Raw genomic sequence first — 20811 nt, forward strand, 5'->3', positions numbered from 1 at the left:
AACAAACGAAATAGGAAAGATTAGCAAACAAACAAAAACATTATGGTATGCGACTTTCGTGTATGCTTGATATAGATTTCTTCCTTCCGTCTTATTTCTATGATCTTAGCCGCTCTTGTTGATTGTAACCGGGCCAGACCGTGGATAAACAATGTGGCTGAAGTGGCCAGGTCAGTGTCTGGACTTCTTTTTAATTTTTAGTTTTTTGAGCTTTATTCACAACTATTTATTTTACAAAGATTTGTTAGAGTTTTAATAAATTCAATAATTTGGCCAGATTCTTATGGCCATTTTTGGCTATTTTGCTGACTTTGCTATAAAAGCACATACATTTAAATCCTTTGATCATTATGAAGATTCTGCCATTACATATCTGTTTGACGAAATTCTAAAGAAATTCGTTCAAATAAATGTTGTGTCTTTAAATAATGTATTCTTTGTGAACGAGAAAATACAGCACTAAACGTGAACTAACAATCTTTGCAGCTCCTGTAATTGATTCTTCGGTTAACATTCTCATCATTTAAAGAGCTTTTAGAGCGTACTAGACGCTAGACACGTAGAAGGGATTGCGACTAAAAATAAAACGAAATAATTTTAAAACTCAGCTTCACAAGCATTTTGGGACGTTCTTCAACTAAGCCACAAGTATGATCTGTTAAAAATAGAAACATATTCTACCGTAACGAGCACTTTGGTTTATCTATCCGAGAATCTTATTGCTGCGAACCAAGTGAAACGAGTTCCAAAAAGAATGTGTAAAGCTAACACTTTTAGAACGTCTAAAGCGTGTGAGATAGTCAAAACTTGATAAGAGACTCTTTTGCTTTATATACAAGACATTGCATAGTTTTATGCATTTGCAAGATCTTTTCTCTATCTCACTTGGCATATAATCAAAAAGTGTTTGAAACATTCTTTTTTGAGCCAATTTGATTACAAATCCACAATTTCAAGTCTTACTTCCATCTTGGTGAAGCCTTTGGGCGGAACTACGGGAAGCTTAAAACTGTTGAAATCCAGACCGAAATTGGGATTTCAGCTTTTTGTGTATCATTTCGTGTAGATAGTATGTGCGCGAAGCTCTCAAAAAACGATCTACAAGCGAGAAAATTTCATAAACACTCAATAAAACATCACATTTGGATTTTGAAATCTCCAGAGACACGCGTCCTTTTGGGTGACTTATTTGAGCTATTATGGTTTAAAAATGTTCAATTTTGTTTAATTTATTACCCAATTTATATGTCGTTTGTACTTTTTTTTTACTCAATCAACAATGCAAAATAAGATAAAAATAAGCGTAATAATGATAGTTTAAAAATATTTCCTTCAGTTGTTTCGGATGTAAATGTGTCTCAAAATTGAAATTTTGACATAATGTAAAAAAATCAGAAGATGAAAAAATATATGTGAAATAACAAAGAATAGGCTTACCTTTTTACAAGTGTACCGCTGTAGACACAACTTTGTATCTTAGTGCTATTTGATAGCATTTTACCATAGTGTCTTAGCATCGACTCAAACCATCTCAGCCATCTCTACGCGCATTCGAATTGCATACTTTCAGGCTGACACAGGGAATCAACACGGTTTCTAGCTTTTAAATTTTTAGTTTCATTTTTCATTACTATTTTCTGTTCTTCACAACGAGGAAATAGCTGAAAATAAATCTTAAATTGCACAAAAATGCCTCTTGCTATGGTTGAAAGCTTAATTAATTAAGAACACAGTATTTCCTACAATTCACTTTTGAGCAAGGCCTCTTCGTTGAATCAAATTACCACACCGTTAAAATAAATTAGAGTGCACTAGCTTAAAAAATATTGGACTTTTTTTCTTAACATAAAAATAACGTTCTCTCGTCCAGTATTTAAAAAAAACACACATATCTTCCATATTTATTGTATTGTGATTGCACATTCAAAACCCGTCTGGTAAAATAATGCCGCTACAGATTTCAAGGAACGTCAAACTCCCCAAAAAATATAAACAGTTTAAAATCACATTTCATTCAATTTCTATCGACCTACATGGTTTGTCTCGTTTTTTCTTTCTTTCCCGCTCCTTACATCTCGTTCTATCACACAATAAAAACCGGATTCGTTCACCGATTTAGCTCCAGGGAAACACTTCCTCAAACAGTGCATCCTTTACCACCTCACTGGCAATCTTGGTGAACAGTTTGGCCAAATTCTCCTCAATACCACTCTTTACCTCGTCCAGCAGCACGTCCGGATTCTCGTTAATCGCCTGATTACCGATCATCTCCAGCGTTGGATCACCGTTGAAAAGATTCTTAAGGTAGAAGCGAGCCTTACCGAACTTGACGCGCAGATTGATCGGATTGAACCGGAAGTACTCCTCACCGTCGACCATTTCCGTGTAGAATGTAAGCTTCAGGCTTACCTTGGTGTCAGCTGTTTCGAGATAAGAAGAGATCGATCAGTGGATCTTTGGTCACAGAAAACAGCCACCGTACACGGGGAGTGTTACTTACTCAGATTCACCTGCAGATCACCGTCGCCATTAATTTGCAGCACGAGAATGCTCATCTTGAGCGAGTACTTCGAGTTAACCTGGAGCTTCGGCAGCAGTAGGGTGGCATTAATCTGACGATTGTCGATGTCGGTTCTGAAGAAGGAATGCCCAAAGCAAGGATTTTGTTAGTTAATGCAAAGCATCATTTACAACGACAGCGACACCTACTTCAACTTCTTCACGATGAATCCCGTCTTCTCGTGCGTTGCACCGCTGATGCGGAAGTTCGTAAAGTTGGCCTTAAAGTTCTCGCCCCGCTCGATCGTCAGTCGATCGATCTTGATCGGCTCCAGGGAGGTGATGGTGAAGTTTTCACCAAAATCTCCCGTCGCCAATCGGGGCCGCAGTTCGTTCACCACATCGATAATGCACTGGTTTAGGTCGGTCGAGTTGCGGGGACAGGCGCGCAGTACGGAAGCTACGGGAGATTAATTCAATTGAAAGGTTAGAAGAGGCGTTGAATGTTTATCGACATCTAGCATTCACACTGCAGTAGAAATAGGATTAATTTGGAGTTAATGTGAGCTAATTAAATTGAAGCACTTCCAGGTTGTTTCGTTATTTTTTAATTAAAATCGTTCATCCAATAACTTCCTACAATCAGACCACTTTCTTAATAGTTCAATAAAGCTTGATTAATCGCTCAACGCACTGTACCAGTACACCTCGCTCGATTTCCACCAACATTTGCGTTTAATTGTTCATCCAAACGGCTGAGAACTTGAAAAAACTCCTCCAAACACAATAGCGTAGCACGCTTCACTCCAATTTCCGATTGCTTAGCCAGGCAGTTTAACAACGCCAGCAGCTGTCTAAGGGCACGTTTTACAATATCAGGAATACACAACCGTGTTCGGTGTTATATAGCACGAATTTCCGCACGTTTTTTTTTTTTGCTTCATCTAACGTTTACAAGCCCCTACAGCACCGACTTTACAACGAGAAGGATACGTACGAAAAACGGCACCACTGTAATTGACCGCCAGCAGGACGAGCACGGTGGCTAAGGTCACCGATTGGGTGATTCGATTACTCCACTCTGGCAGCTGCATCTTATGGGCAACTTTAACTCTCAAAGCACAAAAATCTTCCAGGTCACCGAAAAACTGTTTCGCACCAGAACCAGTCCGTCACGCGCACTCCGACCGAGTGTTGCGCATCGTTCTCGCGTTCTCATCATTTTATAGAGACACACACAAACGCACGCACGCAGCCCGCGAGAAGGCTTACTTAGCTCCATCTCCTCTTCTGCCCACCCCCTCCCAACTCTCCACTACTTCCCACCACCCGAAAAGGCTTGCTTTGGTTGTTCGCAATTCGCCCCCCCCCCCCCCCCCCCAACGAAGCATAATTCGTAATTCGCGTGAATCACCGAAACAGAATTAGGGGTGTTTTGCCGCAAAAATATTCTGTGCTCTGTTTGGAGGGCTGGGATGAAGTTGCGGATGAAAGCATTCGAAAGGGCACGATATGGTTTTTTGTTCAGAAGCCTCTTATTATCACCTGGCGCTCGAATGGCTAGAACAAAACGTAAACAGAGGCGTCTGGTTGTCGGTAGAATCTTAGAACCTCGCTCGTTCATTTTTGTTTTCGGGGTAATTAGCAGCTTTGAATGAAAGTGTTCCTTTCAGAGGTTGAGTAAACGGGTTTTAGCTTGCTCTCATCTAATAAGTTGGGCCATAAAAAAAGGGCTCGATTGTGCAGGATTTTTCAAACTAAATTAAAAAACAAACAAAAAACTGATCTTACTAACTAAAAATGCCTACAGCGCAATTGTCATAAAAGGGAGATTAAAATAAAGCTTTTATTTCTCGGTGATATGACTCCGGTACAGTGTAGACAGAATTTGAGACACAGCTGCACGGAAACCACAAGTTCGTTACTTTGTCGTGCGTTGAAGTTACTTCTCTCGGCGTAATTTAGAACATAAAGGCAACAGAACACAATTCATCCCGTAAGCGTAAGTGTATCTTCCCCATCTGAAGGTGTTATTATTGAGAGGACAAATTAGCAAATGCTCCTGCGGCGTCAGAACATAGTTCTAAGCTGTGTCAGACGGTGAGCAGAAAATTAATACAGTAAAATCTCACTTCTTTCTCCGCCTACTGGAATGGTAAATATATACACAAGATTGTATTAAATTATCTCCTTTTTAAAACACACAACCACTAGAGTGTGTGCAAAATTGTGATCGTAATTGTACAACACCGTCGCTCGTACCGTTGACACACTGTTCGCGATCGTATAAAAGAAAGAGATTTCCACGAAAGTGAAGACGGATGCGGCAGTTGCTGTTTTACTGTTTTATTTGCCCTTTTGCAATCGAGAAAAGCATACAACCCCGCTGCTTTTATAGCTTTAGTTTTCAACTGTGCGCATCTCGCGTGCGTGTCCGTTAACGGCGGCGAGATCTGTTGTTTCCGGGCATCAATCAAGAAGAGAATCTTTCTGCTTCTGACGTACTTCGCACTGTTGCTTTCAACCCTGTCAGAAGAGCTGGAAACTACTTGTGGAATTTAATTTCGAAAATTTTGTATCGTTTTCCGACCGTCCAATGCCGGAAAAAGGAAACAAATGTGCGGCGTGTGTGCATACATGCGCACGAGTGAGCATGTATCGGTTGCCAACCTGTCTGTCCGGTACGTCTCGGAAAATCACCTTGAGTCACCTTGAACTTGACTGATTTTCGGTTCAAACTGGCGCGTATGTGCGCTCGTACAAGAGCGGAAAACTGCTACGGTACAACAAAAAAAAAAGCACAAACATGATACACGAAAGACTTCAATGCCACCGCAACAAACGAGCGGGTCTCGCTCACCACTGGGTTTTAATAGTATTTTAGCTTGTTATCGGTGTGTCTCCGTGGCGGGGAATTTATAGCGGAATGCAATGCAATACAATCCGTCCGGGAAGAATGATCTGGATCTGCAACCAGTTTACAGCATAATCAGAGAGAATTCCCCACAGCTACTGCCGCTGACAGGTGACGAACCCCTGTACAAGCAGGGAGGCTTTCATTTTCGCATTGCAGATTATCTCCCTGCGCACGGGGGATTAGACTGTGCTTAACTTGTTTGCCGCTTGATTTAAACCCGTTTCAGGACAATCGACAGATGGACAAGTTGGTTGACAAATGAGATCGCCGCAGGGAACAACGTCGAACGGGGAACTTTTTGAATGTTTGCGTTGTTTGGTGCTGGTGTGCGGGGTTTTTTTTGTTATCTCTCTTTATGATACGATGTGATTCTTAAGTACTTTACTTATCGCGTACGCTTACACGCCTTACACGTTGAGCTAGTTTTTTTTTTGTGCTGTGGCTTCTTAAGCAGGATGTCTGTGTAAAAAAGATGCTTCTAAAGAAGACAATCATTCTTTTTGCTAATAAAAGGCACAACAGCACACACCATTTTTCCTTACGTCCAGGTGGCGACGTGCTTCAACGATGCCGTTGGCATTGACTTATGTCTTCCTGAGAATGAGAATGTTGGTATAACTTTGTTTTTGTTTTTTTCGTCTTAACGCAAACTAAACCAACCATCGGTCGCTTGCAAAACATCACGCATCGTCTACTTCCACAACGTGTTGGTAGACATTCTTTGCATCAAGCGCCGGCATGTTGAATAATCGACTTTATTAGATAAAGCATTGTGAACGGATGTTAAAAATGGAAGTTTTTAAAACAAATAATAAAACAATCGCTTGTTTCGACTAGCCACAAACAATCGTTATTACATCGTTCCGATATAGAGCATATGAAAGATCGATAAAATTGACGCGCCTAATTGGGTGATACGGCGACGATGCTGATGATGAGAGAGCCTACGCTTTTTATCGAACCAGGAACTACCACTATTAGTGAGCTAACCACCGTGTGAAAACTGGTGCCAAGATCATGATCAGCGTCTCGTTTGCTGACTCTCACTTGGCGAGAAAAAAAAACACACACACACACATAAACTCCTTTCCCGAAACATTAGAACAACTCTAACAAGCCCACCTACGATCGTGAATAACAATGATGATGCAGCGAGTAACGATGCTAATGTTTGGTTAGCAAAATGCAAAACTGATCCGAACCGGCTGGGTTCAGGCGTGTGTGCACAACACGTCGATAATCAGGCCCCGCGGTGCAACAACACCAACTCATGCTTGGGAAGCTAGGGTTAAACATAGTATTGTATGGATGATACGCTCCCGCACTGATGATAATATGCATCCAACACTGATTCTTGATGACCGAGAACCTCGTTGATTGACCACAAATTAAGCATTTTTATTAGCCAAAATGCTCATTTGGAAATTCTTTTTGTGCGGTGGCGGTGACAGCGGGAGAAACGCACCAGATTAGCTGGCGGGTGGATGATCAGTTTCGCGATCTTGCGGATAAGATGTTATCATCCAGGTTAATCTATGTGACGGATCGGAGCTGTAATTGAGCACGACATTAAGCTCCAGGAGAGACAATACTGACGATGGGTGGTGGGATGGGATGGGAGGGTGGAATGTGTGTGTTTTTGTTAGACAATCGACGAACCAACAAAACGAGTAAAATTGATTACAATCTAGCAAATGCACACATGCACATGGGGAATCAGATGACAAGTGTGTGGCGCCCTGATCAGGAATTAAGCACATTGGCTGCTGTAGAATGCTTCAAAAATGGAAAAAAAATTAAAAATTATGTTAAATGTTAATAATGCGTATGATTCTTATGTGTGAGAACAGTGATGCCGTGATTAGGCATCAATCAATCAATCAACGAATCAATTAGTAAAAAAAAAATAAAAGCAAAACTTAAAACAAATATTAAAAAATTATAAGAAATTATAAGAAACATAACTTCACTCGAAAACTAAGGTGCATGAACTTTTTCTTAAAAGACAAGGCGAAAAAGGGATTTGATAAATGTTATAGTAAAATCCTATATTTATGAAAAGGTTGTTATCTTGCTTTAATTTGCCAAATTTTTAAGAGAATTTTCTTGTGAAATGAGGTAAAAGGCAGGCACTAAAAAGTGTTGAAAATTTGTTTCGTTAAATCTAAATCACTCGACAATACGGCACTGGACCGTAATAATCAAATGTAAATAAATAAATAAATAAATCTAAATCACTGTATTTTGGGCATCAAAGCCTTATAGCTTTGAAAAATAATTATTGGTTACGATTGGTATTAATACCAAGCGAAATAATTCAAATTATGAGAAGGCTATTTATGAGTCAATTATTAAGCTATTAGGCGTTTCAATCAATTAATAAAATTTTCCCGTTTCGCTTTTGTGTGCATACAAGTGTGAATAAAAGTATGAAATCATAATTCTAGAACGTGTTTCAAGCCCTTAAAAAGAAGTAAAATAAATTAAGCTGATATATTTTAATTCATTTTTTCATCAAAAATGGTACCGTGGCCAGGATTCTAAAAATGATTTAAAAAAAAACATTTCTCTCCACACATACAACAATTTCAGAGAGAAACAAAAACTTATTATCAACATACAGGGTGTAAGTTCATTTTCTGCCATTAGTCAGTAGAATTTTTCACATCGATAGTGGAATATTGTAAGTTTTTTTATGGAACTTTAGAATTATATGGTAGAATATTTTATTCAGTTAGGGTAGATTCGCTACTCGGATGTGGAACTTTGCCATCAAAAAGACATGGTGCTATGACAAGTATTCCAAAATATTTTTGAGATCAATATGAAACGATTATACAACTTTATTTGATTTAAAAAGAGCTACATTTACATCGCTTTCTACTTGTGCGGCAAAGTATCCGTTCAATACTATTTGCTACCATCAGAAATTTGCATTTTAAATGCCCTTTTAAGCTGGTGGCATGACCAGGATACTGTACCAGGAATCACCGACCTACATTCTCCCATTGAATCTCATCAGCACATAAAAGGGTGCATTAACAACATCAATTAACAGATGTACGGATCGATGAAAAATGGTACCTTGTCAATACTATTTACTGCGATGATGATCACACGCTCCGTAATTAACACCCGATAGACCGGGTACGGTGCACCTAATCAGCCACCGATTGTTTCATTAAACACAACCGGTCACACTGGGGCCAAAGGTTGACCGGGAGACTAGCAGCGCAAGAAAACACGTCAGAAATCGAACATCTGAATCAATTTTCCTGCTGCAACTGACGCAAAAATTAAACGTCTTTTGAAACGTTCTGGATGTGCAAATGTCTCACCTTTCGATTGTTCCTCAACGCATTAGAACATTTCGCCTCGCTAAACAACACCCTGACCAGCGTTACGAGAAGTTTCGCAAAAAAGAAAAATTCGCAATAAAATTGTCACCTCAAAGTCTCAACCCACCACCAATGTACAGAACGTTGTTACTCACGCAAACCGGCACCGACCAGCCCGATCATGGCCCCGGCAATGACCAGAATGTAGACCACCGTCAGCAGTCGGTTCGCCACCGTCGTGGCCTTGTTTGCTGTCGCTCCCATTCCAATGCCTCCGGATCCTTCCGAAATTCTCCACCAAGATAGCCTATAGCTGGTGCCGTTTGGTGACGAGTCGTCGCTCGGTGAACTTGGCCTAGCAAAGCGGACACAACACTCACGCACACCACACCAAGGACGGCTAGACAGCGGTGCGAGTTTTAAGCTTGGGTAAAGAAGTTGCTAACACTTGCACTTATCTTGCCTGAGGTTGCTTCTAAGGGTAGAAAGAAGAGAGCAGCAGCAAACCACTTGCGACTGGAGATCTTAGAACAGCACTGGTGAAGTTCTGAGCTGCGACTAACGCCACCGTACCGGTTCACTAGTCTATTTATCTATATTGTACTGGTCGAATAGGTGATGATTGGTCTAAAACGGGAACGGGCTCCGGGTGAAGACGAGTGTGGAGAAACTGGCGGAGCGCAAAATGGTTGCGTGCTACGTAATCATTCCATTGGCAAGATTCCAACCATTACGGAGGGAGAACAAGAAGAAGAACTGTGAGGGTGTGTGGGTGCTGAGGTAGGAACACCAAATGGCTAAAGGATTCTAGCTGCAAACACGAACGAGCGTTTCAAGGAGTATCCGTCGTCCTTCGAAAAAAACATGGCCGACAGTATAGGGAGGATCCTCTCTTCGAATATCCAAACACAAGGCGCTCTCGATCAGTGCGTCAGAAAGTAGTGACCGTTTAGATCATCCCTAATTGCATTCTCTACATTGTTTGAAACTCCTATCGCTTCCCATCATTCCTAAATGCGATTAATCCTATAGGAGCGTTGTGTTATTAAAACATGTTTGGGATGATTTTTTTTTTCGGTGTACGTTTGTGTTGCCGATTCCGGCTTTTGAAGAACACGGTGTAAGAATTCGTCTCACAGCACCTGCTACACAATGCATATTTTATGCCTCAAAAAGGGGGCGTGCAGTGAATTATAGTATGTCGAATCCGCCTACTACCGTTCCCGATTCCCGTACCACATAACTCCCGCACCGAGAGTGCTTCATTAGCTTGCGAAGAACGATGGACGCAGAGTTCATTAATGAAATATAGCTCCCGCATGTGTGTGTATGTCGAAGAGTATGTGCATGCGTCAGAAAGCCTCTATATAAAGTACCAGCACGTGCCGTGGATGGATCACGCACAATCTCACTCGTTCGATCTCCTTGTTTGAAATGGCGCGAATGGTGTGTGCAATTATGCGTACTTGCGAAGCTACATCCGGGCTTGGTGGAAGAAATCAGTTTGTGTGTGTGTGTGATTGTATGTAGCCACAATCGGGGAGGCAAAGTATTGATAAGTTCGTGTACTCTGCATGAGCAGTTTGCCACCTGTCTGGGTCACGTCAATGACGAGAGCATGACGCTTCAGAACCGAGGAAGCTGCTGCTGAGCACGGCTGTAACTTAGATGTCCGATCGTTCTAGGTCTGCCGGCTAGATGTAATTATTAACCGTGATCTTCTCTTTACACGGTCGCTGAGGTACAATCCAATAATTCTAACACCGATGAACTTTTGTCTGGTCAGCTTCGAATTATACTAATTCGGTTTTGAGGATTGCTTCAAGATGACGCGCTCTATATTGTTCTAGAAAGAAATAATTAGATGCTGTAATTCATCTACAGCATTCGGATGCTCTTCTGCTTGACCGCCATCAATGACCACCATAGGTTTCTTCTTCGATGCCAAAAAACACATTCGCAATTGCCTTCGATTGTAGGAAAATGTAAAAATTTATTCTCCATTTTATTCGTTTTCTGCTCTCCGTTCTGTTCTCGTTCTATTGCATAGTTTCTATTGCGTGACTCCTTCGTTTCGATGGAGCTCCCTATACTCGATGGAAAAAATGGAAAGAAAAGAAACAAGAACCATTTCATTTCTCTCACTTTGTAAGCTTGACTTATAAGTGCTAACGCAACACAAAAATAAATCGTTTTTTCTTCTCTACTCTTGGCCTAATTAAGCTCTGTCGTACCGGAAGTAATGCGACAGCGGGAATCCTTAAGCTCCATTTTCCTTAACTCCTATTTGTCGGTTTTGTTTTTGCTTGGCATTTTTTATATCTTTTTTTGTGCGCACAAACAATCAAGAGTAAGGAATGGGTACCGTAATAAAGATGCAATCCCGCTGAGAAAAAAAAAACAGCGCGCAAGACGTCGACTAAGGTCGAGAGCGCGCGCTGGAACACATTATTGGTACACAAGGCTAGAAACGCTAACTAACTGATCCACGAACAACATATTACAACGGGGTAAGATAGTAGTGGGGGTAGGTAGTATTAGTAGTAGTACGTACGTACGTAATGAAAAAAACAAAAACGAGAATGCGCACATTAGTAACACATATTTCAAAAACACCAAAATATACAACTTAATGACACATGCCTCAGATAAAAAGTAAATGAAAATACTTTTTTTTTTCGAAGTATCGCGACTGTTAGCTCACGCTGAGGGAATCATCTTACAAGCGCGCACAGGCAATAAGTAGCGAGCGACCGTAACACAAACTGGCAGTGTGTTTGACATACTTCTTTTTTTTTTTTAATTACTTTTTTCCACTTTAATGTAACCGGAATAAAACTGTAAAACTGTACTTAGGAAAGCAGCTTAGTATCACTGGAGATGGAAAATATGTATGTAAAAAAATTACATCGCCTTTACCTCTCACGCTGTGCAGAGACTACAAAAATAATATGAACAGTCTTTTTCACTGAATTATTGGTAAGTTTGGTTGATTTGGAAGTGTTTTATCACCTCCAAAAGACAACTTCTGATCTACTGTCTTCTGTTCAAGGCACTGTTTATGTTTCGATTCGTTGTGTTTTATGTAGAACATACTGTGCTTTTACTTTTTTTTGTTTTCCATCGCCATATGCTCTTAATGAGTGTTAAGTGTTTTTTGTGTTAGAAATTTTACACTTACTGTTAGTACGTCTTACTGTGATACAATATAAAGGTAAAGGATGAAAAATTACGCTTCTGTAGCTATTTGTATTGGAAATGAAACGTGAATGAATGAAGTTTTGAAAACAAATGAGAAATATGATAAATCTTCTTCCTCCTCAATAGTAGATATTTCATCGAGCTTATTCAAAATAGGATCATTAATTCATACAAATTGTTGCTTACAATCGATGCAAACGATTAAATAACATCACCAAACGAACGAACGAGCGGTGCCGAACGATCGAATAGTATTGTACATTTTCATTGTGTATCTAACGAACTAATAAATATACTTTCTATTAAAGGAGAAGACAAGAAAAAAAAAACAGTTTAAAATACTAAAAGGTTACAAAACCTAATGCGCATACTTCATTTGCATGAAATTATGCGCAACAAATCTAGAGCCTTTACATAGGAATCCTTAGAATAGAAAGATGACAAGATAATTGAACGTAGGAAGAACTTTAAAGGAAATAATAAAGATAAGAATATGTATTGCGCAACAACGGTAGGAAGTAAATCTTGGGTGCCTTTCGACGCACCGAACCGGTCGTACCGGCTACTATACCGTTTAGAAACTAATTAACCAGCGTTATATCTCCAGGATATAAAAAATCTATCCAATTAATTAAAATCGCCCCCAAATTCCGCCCATACCGTACTCGCGTTCATACGTGGCCGTACTCGTGCGAATACATTTTAACGGGTGAATGGTGGGCAGTTTTTCCCAATCTGGCCACCATTCGGTGGCCTTAAATCGGTGGTGGTCCCTTCATGTAGCGCAGCTGAGGTGTAAAGCTCATCGAATAGGTGTTGAGCGCATCGCAGCAGTGTGGTTCGAAGAAGCAGGCGGCACACATCACCAGCACCAGGGCAAGCTGCACCGGTACGGCAATCTTGGTGATGCGCCATACCCAACGGTTTTGCGATAGCTTCATCTTGGTCGTCTGCACAATGCCCAGCTGGGCGGATTTCTGCATTGCCAGTAGATGTTCGCGCTGCAGCTCGTCCTGGGTAAGCTGGTGGTGCTGCAGCAGTGCCTGCTCGTCGTCTTCGTTTTCGGTTGCCTCCGCGGAAGTGTTCGACTGGCTGCGACTATGTCCGCCATTACGATTCTTTTTGCTGTTTTTTGAAAGAGAAAATAAAACGAAAATATAAATGGAAATTGACTTAGAAAGGAGAAATTCGTTGAAAAACCTACCGTGATGGTGATTTTTTGTTCTTGTTTTTCACCGCCACACTAATATTGTTGTTTCCATCGGCAGCGTCCCGTCCGGAAGACGCTCGATCCTTCATCACCTGCTGCTGTTGCTGCTGTAACTGCTGCTGCTGTTCCTGGTGGTTCTTCTCGTTCATGATGATCTTGCGGCACGTGCTCTGCAGTGACCGCAGATCATGTTCCGCCATTTCGAGCCGTTTCGTGATCGTCTGCATTGCATCACTTCCAGGCGCGAGCGCTACCTCCAGCTGCTTCACAAGCCGCTTGAGTGCGTTTAATCGCCGTTCACGCTCCGATAGGCTGCCATCAGACATGCCACCACCGTCGGAAATGCCACTATCAGACAGAGAACCGTTCGACGAGAGTTTAACACTTGCCGGCAGTACCGGAGCCAACAGCTGAAGATTCTCTTGCTGCTGCTGAAATTGACCGGATTCGACCTGTTGCTCCTGAAAAAGCGGATCCACCTTCTCCGAGAGTGCTTTCACCACCTCCTTCACACTGTTGGCGATCTCCTCGGTAGTACCGCCGCCACTCTGGAGGGCGCCTTCAATGCCTTGAAGTTTACCACGGTCCCGATCCAGAATGTTGCGAAAATCGCTCAGCCCATCCTCCAGCTGCTTCCAGGTCATCATGGAGGTGGTTAGATTTTCGATACGGTTTCTTAGTCTGGGACACAGGATAGGAAAAGGACATTATTAGCATAAAAAATTGAGAGTTCTCGAAAAAATGTTTCGCAACTTACCGCACTTCGGCTTCATCCCATGTACTGTACAGGGTGGTAATACCATACTTCAGCTCGCGATTGACCGACGTATCCAGACGGATATCGTTCAGACAGTCGTAGCATTCGCCACAGTGCCCACCAATGCAGCGTTCAAAGTTCTTGTCCCGTTCCAGCTGCTCCAACCGTGCGTCGACGGACGGGTCCAGCAGTTCCTTGCGCTGCTGCTCCTGATTCGACACCCAGTTGTGTACGGTTGCGTTCAGCGTGAGCATCTTTGGCCGTTGGTTCTGCAGAACTTTGTGCTCATTCTGTAAACGGGCCAGTAAGGAGAGAAACCAAACGAAAGAAAAGGGTCAGTATACAATTCAAGAGACCTAAACAAGGCCATGTCAACAAATGACAAGCAATGGGAGGACTCTACAATTCACACTTTTCTGTGTGATTATGTTACACGTCTTTGCGTTGTGGCCACAAACACTTTCATCATCTCCAAAAACAGTCGGGTTCCGGTTGGATACGCATCAACATCACGCCGCCATTAATGTTTGTAGAAATATGCGATGCGTGAGAGATACTTTCGAAGCATTATGTTTTACTTTTAAGTGAACTGGGCACATCACCGAACATATCTTATCACGTGAAGATCATCTTATCTAAAATAGCAAACACGCACCAGTAACGATCATTCTCTCGCAACGCGAAACACCTTAAAGCTAAACATTACACGTGCGGCTCCACGTGGTGAGGGGATCGCACACACTCACAAGTGCATTATCGCGTTACGACATCGGATCGTTGGCCGGACGACGGACGGGTGTGTTTAAGATACGGTATTTTTTAATTACTTGCACACAATAATTGGCACCATTGGTACATTCGATCATCGTTTATTTTGATGCCACTGCAGTGCTTGGCCGATCAACAAGTGTTGCGCTTGCGCTGTTGTACGTAATGAGCTGAGCCACTGTTTACAATTCACTTTCTACTGAGTGTGGGCCGCAAACGAGACGTTTAATTAGCCGTTAACGAATTGCGCGTGATTTAAGTAAGGTTCTAGCGAAATTGAAATGTCGACCAACGCCGTTTCCTTACCTTCAGTTGATCGATCGCCAGCTGGATGTGCGACTCGGAGCAAATGTTGAACGTCTTGCTGCCCAGCTCTTCCAGGACATCCTTCAGCGTGCGGATATCGTCCAGGAACTGATTGCTGATGACGCGTCGTTCGCTCCAGTTTAGAAGTCCCTCCCAGCAGACGATTGTATCTGTAATGGAGGTGGGAGGAATAGTTGTGGGGAAGGCTTATTAGAGAACATCTTGCTGGTTAAAACGCCAAATGTATGTTGAGGGTGCGTTCCTGAGTTTTCAAAAAAAAAAAAAAATAATAATAATTTCAAGTTGAGAGGATGTGCTATACCGTTTAGTTTATCGGTCTGCACCGCCCTGTGAGACTTGTGTCTGATCGTCACCACACGCGACATCGCACAGACCAGATTTTTTACAGTCCAACGAGCTTCAGTTTGTTGATCAATATGTCGACTATGTGTGGATGCATAGGCACCTCATTGCATTTGCCGGGCAACACTAGTACAACTCGTTGAATCCCAAACGATCGTCATCATGATCACCATAGAACGTCTCGCATAACACGCCAAAAGCCGCAACACACACAGATGAATCGTATTTCCTCTCGCGCGTAATCGATGCTTCCTCTGGCATTAAAAATCACTTCCAATTGGCGTCTCACGTAACGCTATCACGGCGGTTGTACCCCACATACTCTCGTACACGCGTCCTACACTAGTGTACCGGTGCGACTATTTGGCGATATACTAGCGTTACAAGCGCTCACCTCAACCGACACAGCTCTCACTCAAGCGGGAGTGTGGTATGGCGCTACGGTTCGACCCTAGACGACCCCTTGCACCATTAAACGATTCACACAAGCCCCCTCCACTTACTCACGCTCCATCATACACACAGCACTCTTCACAGTCGAGTTTGCTCCAAAAAAAAGCTTGACACAAACCACATACACACAACAACTGCCCGAACGTGCCATTATCAGCTTACAGTTGCCAGACTTTGGTTTACCACCGTTGGCCCTGTGCAGGCCCTTCGCCAGTGCTCCACCTTCGACGAACACTTGAGTTTCATCTTCTGGTATTACTGTCCCGCTTACTCTGCCAGCGATTTCGAGGCAATCGAGTCTTGCTGTCTAACAAATTTGGTGCGGATGGAATCTAAATGAGATTTCCATCAACGACAGCCGCAATCCAGAACTGCAAAGATGTAGGCGCTTACGACACTAATGAGTTGCGTTAAAGAGGGGAGTGAATTCCACGGAGAAGCGAACTGATTGTTCTGTTTTTATCTGGTTTTACCAGATGGATTCTCGGCACGCTTTACAAAATTGAAAGATCTGTTTCTGTTATTCCGCAGTCCGTATCAAACAACACCCAAAAGCACACACAATGGAAGTGACGTTCGGTTTGAAGCGTAGCATCGTCAGCAACTACCCTTTCCCAAGAGTATGCACAGGCATGCGCACAACATACTAATGGTCCTCCTACACCCTCCTGCACAACGACCAACACATGAACATGAAGAAAAAGGGCAACAAGCGAGCTGTACTAGCAATGGGGATACAACATCTATTCTGCAGATCGAATTGAATTACATTAGGCTATGGGCTTAACGACCTTCAGCATGGCCTTGACCTGGTTTTGTGTAACCTGAAAGGCATCACACGCACACCCGGCCTAGATTCCCTTCGACAGAAGGTGAATGACTTGGTTCGAGGTGACGAGTACGAAATTTAGGTCATCCGTTCGGTGAATCGAGGCCGCGAATCTCCACTGTCAAGGATTGTGTCGTGAAGGGCACTGCTATGCTTTCAAGGACACTGATACTTTGTGAGCTCCAAGCGTGAGAGTGAAATGGCTGATAAGAACTGCTTTCGAGCGATTACATTTATGTGGTGCAATGAGATGCTCTTTGATCGACTGATATGCTAAATGATTTCTTTCTTCAATGACGGGCTACTCCTCTATAATTACTTACCTTCAACATAAGCTTCAAAAAAGCGCATCTTGATCTTAACATAACTACCTACAACGTTGAATGCATGCTTACAGAGAATTAAGTGCCCATTACCTTCTCCTAACTAGAGACGAGAAAACTCACTCTTTTTAATGATTTGAACCCTAAAAAAGGGTGGGTAAAGAGATTTAAATCGTTCACCCACTCTTTAAAGGTTCATAAGAACATAATGCACTACAACAACTTCTTTCGAATTATACTCACTTTGAGCCTCTGAATCTCTGAATCGACAATTGACTCACTCTTTTCGCTTCATACGCACTCACTCACTCACTCACTCTTTACCGTTTATATGTACTCACTCTCTAGAGTGAGTCATTAGCCGGCACAGAGGGTTACTGAATTAGTGGGTGAGTAAGTATGAACCTCAAAGAGTGAATGAGTGGGACATTAGTCGGCCCAAGTGAGGATAATCAGAGGAGAGTGAGAGTCATGGTAATTGAAAAGTGAATAGCAAAAATAGTGACAAAAACTCTACGGCTAATTTGAATCCATAGTTTTACATGCAGGATTAAACTCACTTACTCAGTGTGCACATCTCTACTCCTAAACTCACTTAGTTAAACTATTTGTTAATGAAGATGATATTTTATGTTAGAAAAGCGTGCAAAAGCGTTAAACATTGTTAAGTTAGTAATGAGATCCCTTTGAAAAAATTAAAATATAATTCACTATCCTACTACCAACTACTAGCTACCGATCAACAACACACAGAACCCGAACACGAACGAAACAACACGGAACAAACGGAACAACGAGCAAGGAGAGAGTACCTTCTGCCGAGGACGAGTGCAAAATTTGACCCAAAAAATACAGAAATAAAATGAAGCCAGTGTAACAAACGATGCGTTTCTGTGTGGTTCAAAGGTGCAAGCCTGTGATGCTTTATTCGGTTAAGATTTTATGATGAACAACAACAACAAAACAAACAGAAACGAGAGGTATTAATGCAGTAAAACTAAGGCTGGTCACATATGTCCAGGAGTAGAAAAAAAAGCGCATTGCCCTACGAGCCTTTTGTCAAAGTTTTGCTACTCACTGACCGCAGTTAGGAAGCGATCAGCCACCCGGTATTTGTGCAGGATAGCAAGGAAAAAGGAGCAACAGAGGTAGTAGAGAGCAGTAACAAGAGAAGAAAAAAAAGTGCACCACAAAACTTACACATCTCAACCAGACACACACATACGGTTGCATCGTGCCAAACATCTCGGCCCCATTCAGATGATTCCGATTGTCAAACGTTTCAGTATATCGTCAGCACCGCGCGCCAAAGCCTTCGTGGTGGCGAAGGTGGCGCTGGCACTGGTCAAGCTTCCCACACCGCTCTCACTACCACTGCCCACCGCAGACGCGGTGTTGGACGTGCGAGTAACGGCGGGTGCGTTCGTTGTGTGATCGGCACGGCCGATGAAAAATACCAACCGGTAGAATCCATTCAGCACACCGACAAAAAATCGATACAGTCTAAAGTTACGCACGACATTGCCGATGTCGAGCAGGAAATCGATCAGCCAGGCAATGAAACGGGTTATCCGAGCACAGCGACACTCTTCCCGTACCAAGATCACCTTTTTCTTGCGTGACCGCGTCGATCGGCCGACCTTCCGGCTTACCGGCAGTTGCAGCTCGTTCTCTTGCGGCTGCTTCTTGCTACCCTCTCGATGTCCGTTTGCCCTATCGCTACCGTCTGCGGTTAGTGTCCTGCCGCCTGACTGTGGTTTCCTCTGCGCCACTAACACCCTACGACCACGCTGCCCAGAGCAACGGCTCCAGGGCTGCTGTGTTTCCGTCTGTCTCCCTAGGGTGCTAGCGTAACTATCGCTACTGCTGCTATCGCTACAGCTAATAGTACTATCGCCATCGCTTTCGCTACCGTCCTCACTATAGTCACTGTCGTGCTCGTCTTCCTCGTATTCGTCCACTTTCTGATCGGTGCGAGCATTGGGAGTGGAAGGTTTACTACTTTGTGCACGGTGATGCATCCGCTTACCTCGTAAATCTTGGCACTTGGCAGCGGTTAGCACCGTGCCCGGCTGGCAGCGCAATACCGACTCCAGGCAGCGGACATTCTCCCGGCAGGTGGTGATGATTTCGCTCTAAACATGGAGAATTCGATAAAAGACAAGAAGAAAATTATTAGAAATTGACTGAAGCTAGACGTTAGTTTTGGATATTAACGTACGATCAATGAACGATGGGATGTGGTTATGGTAAAGTCATGAGAGTGGCATTAGAATCAGAGGCGGATTTAGCGGAGATTCTGAGCCCTAAGCGGAAACGATGGTGAGGCCCTGTAATTCAAAATACTGTGACCGAATGTAAGGCGAATTGAAGACATTTAGCGGTTATTGAGCGTCATCACTATCCCATAACACATTACAGTAGCTCTGAGGCCCTTCTGTGTATCTCCATCGCATGACCGGGGGCAGGGTGGTGGGTGTCCTCGAGGCAGCAATCCAGGCCTCATCCATCAGTTTCGCCGGTATTTACAACAATCAACTCGTTTTCAGGGTCTCGGGCCCCCCACGCGGTCGCTAAGGAAAATCCGCCTCTGATTAAAATATTTTAGTCTAACTAACAATTAACTATTCCAACTCCTTAACACTAATGATAAATTAAAAATTAGGCCAGTTCAAATTAATTTTGTATGAGGTTGGATGAACACATGATCAGTACTTTAATATTATTTTAATCCTGGAGCAAACACCAGCATGAGGTGCAGAGAGCGCATTATGGAAGGCGGTGCTTCATTATCCTTTGCAGAGAGGCACTTTTTGTTCTACCATTCCAAGGTCTAATTAATTTAAAGCATTTCAATTATTAGATAAAGTGAACATAGCAAATAAACGAATATTTACAAAACTTACTATTACTGGATTTCTCCCTTGGCAAAGATTTATCTACAGCAACAAATCTGATTTACGCTAAAGAAGAGAAATGAAAATAATGTGCTCCCTGCGATGTGGAAGCAAATATAGGCTTTTTGCGATAGAACTTTGAATAATTTTTAGTGTTTCCATTCAAACAACTCTCCCTTTTTCATACACACATACGCGTGATGTGTTAGAAATTTTCTTCTATTATATTTCTACGTACTTTAACCACCTGTACCGGAATGTGCCCCCCCCCCCCCTCCCCCCACGTAATATACACATGCACTATATTCCCATTTTTCCCTCCATTAATATCACCCATCAAATATATTGCTACCGCATATACACACACTCATATACGCTCTCAACTTTTACCATAACACAGCTCCCAAAATACAACAACTAAAACAAAGAAAACAGCGCTGATACAGCAGCAGTGGACACATGCGTAACGCAAGCATAGAACACAGTAATAGAGAAGCATCATTCTTACGTAGTCGTCCGGCTTCAGCAGATGACACTTGGCCTTCAACGCTTCCGTGTTCGCGAATCGGATCTTGCTCTGGATCAGCAGCTTCTTCACCTCCGCCTCCATGTCCTCGTCGAACTCGTTGTTTGAGCTGCTGCTCGTTTCGTGCGACAGCGAGCGTACAAATGCGGCCGACGAGTTGTGCTTGTCCACCGAACGCAACGATCGTCGGCGAGGTCCTCCGGGCGTTGATACAGCGTTCAGTCCGATGGGTACGCTCGATTCGGCCATCGTTGCCAGTGGAGTTGCTTCGAGGAATGAGAGTGATCCGTGCTTTCGTCCGCTCACGTTGGTCGTCGATTGCGGTGGGCTGCCGGATTTGCTTGACCAGGAGTTCATGTTGTTGCCTGTTTTTTTTTTTTTAGACGAACAAGAAAAAGGTTATTAGTGGAAGGAAATTTGATTT

At 42.7% G+C, this 20811-nt stretch overlaps 2 protein-coding genes across 3 annotated transcripts in view; both read right to left on the minus strand.

Moving 5' to 3' along the window:
• Positions 1–2115: 2115 nt before the first annotated feature.
• On the minus strand, positions 2116–9018 carry LOC126560481 (uncharacterized). The gene is made up of 4 exons (XM_050216441.1): positions 8910–9018; positions 2710–2959; positions 2501–2634; positions 2116–2420 (listed from the first exon to the last, which is right to left on the minus strand). Exons 1-4 carry the CDS (start codon positions 9016–9018, stop codon positions 2116–2118), a joined length of 798 nt encoding a protein of 265 aa, XP_050072398.1.
• Positions 9019–12709: 3691 nt separating this feature from the next.
• The window catches only part of LOC126563751 (klarsicht protein), a 129702-nt gene continuing 121600 nt past the window's right edge, over positions 12710–20811 (minus strand). For both annotated transcript variants that reach the window (XM_050220450.1, XM_050220451.1), the window contains 6 exons: positions 20370–20752; positions 18994–19099; positions 14997–15166; positions 13923–14212; positions 13160–13846; positions 12710–13080 (listed from right to left, as the gene is read on the minus strand). In XM_050220450.1, coding sequence (XP_050076407.1) covers positions 12711–13080; positions 13160–13846; positions 13923–14212; positions 14997–15166; positions 18994–19099; positions 20370–20752 — 2006 coding nt within the window. In that variant the 3' untranslated portion in view covers position 12710. The remainder of the gene's footprint in view (positions 13081–13159; positions 13847–13922; positions 14213–14996; positions 15167–18993; positions 19100–20369; positions 20753–20811) is intronic.

The sequence above is a fragment of the Anopheles maculipalpis genome, chromosome 3RL (genome assembly GCF_943734695.1).
Source record: "Anopheles maculipalpis chromosome 3RL, idAnoMacuDA_375_x, whole genome shotgun sequence".
In the NCBI taxonomy this organism is placed as follows: Eukaryota; Metazoa; Arthropoda; class Insecta; order Diptera; family Culicidae; genus Anopheles; species Anopheles maculipalpis.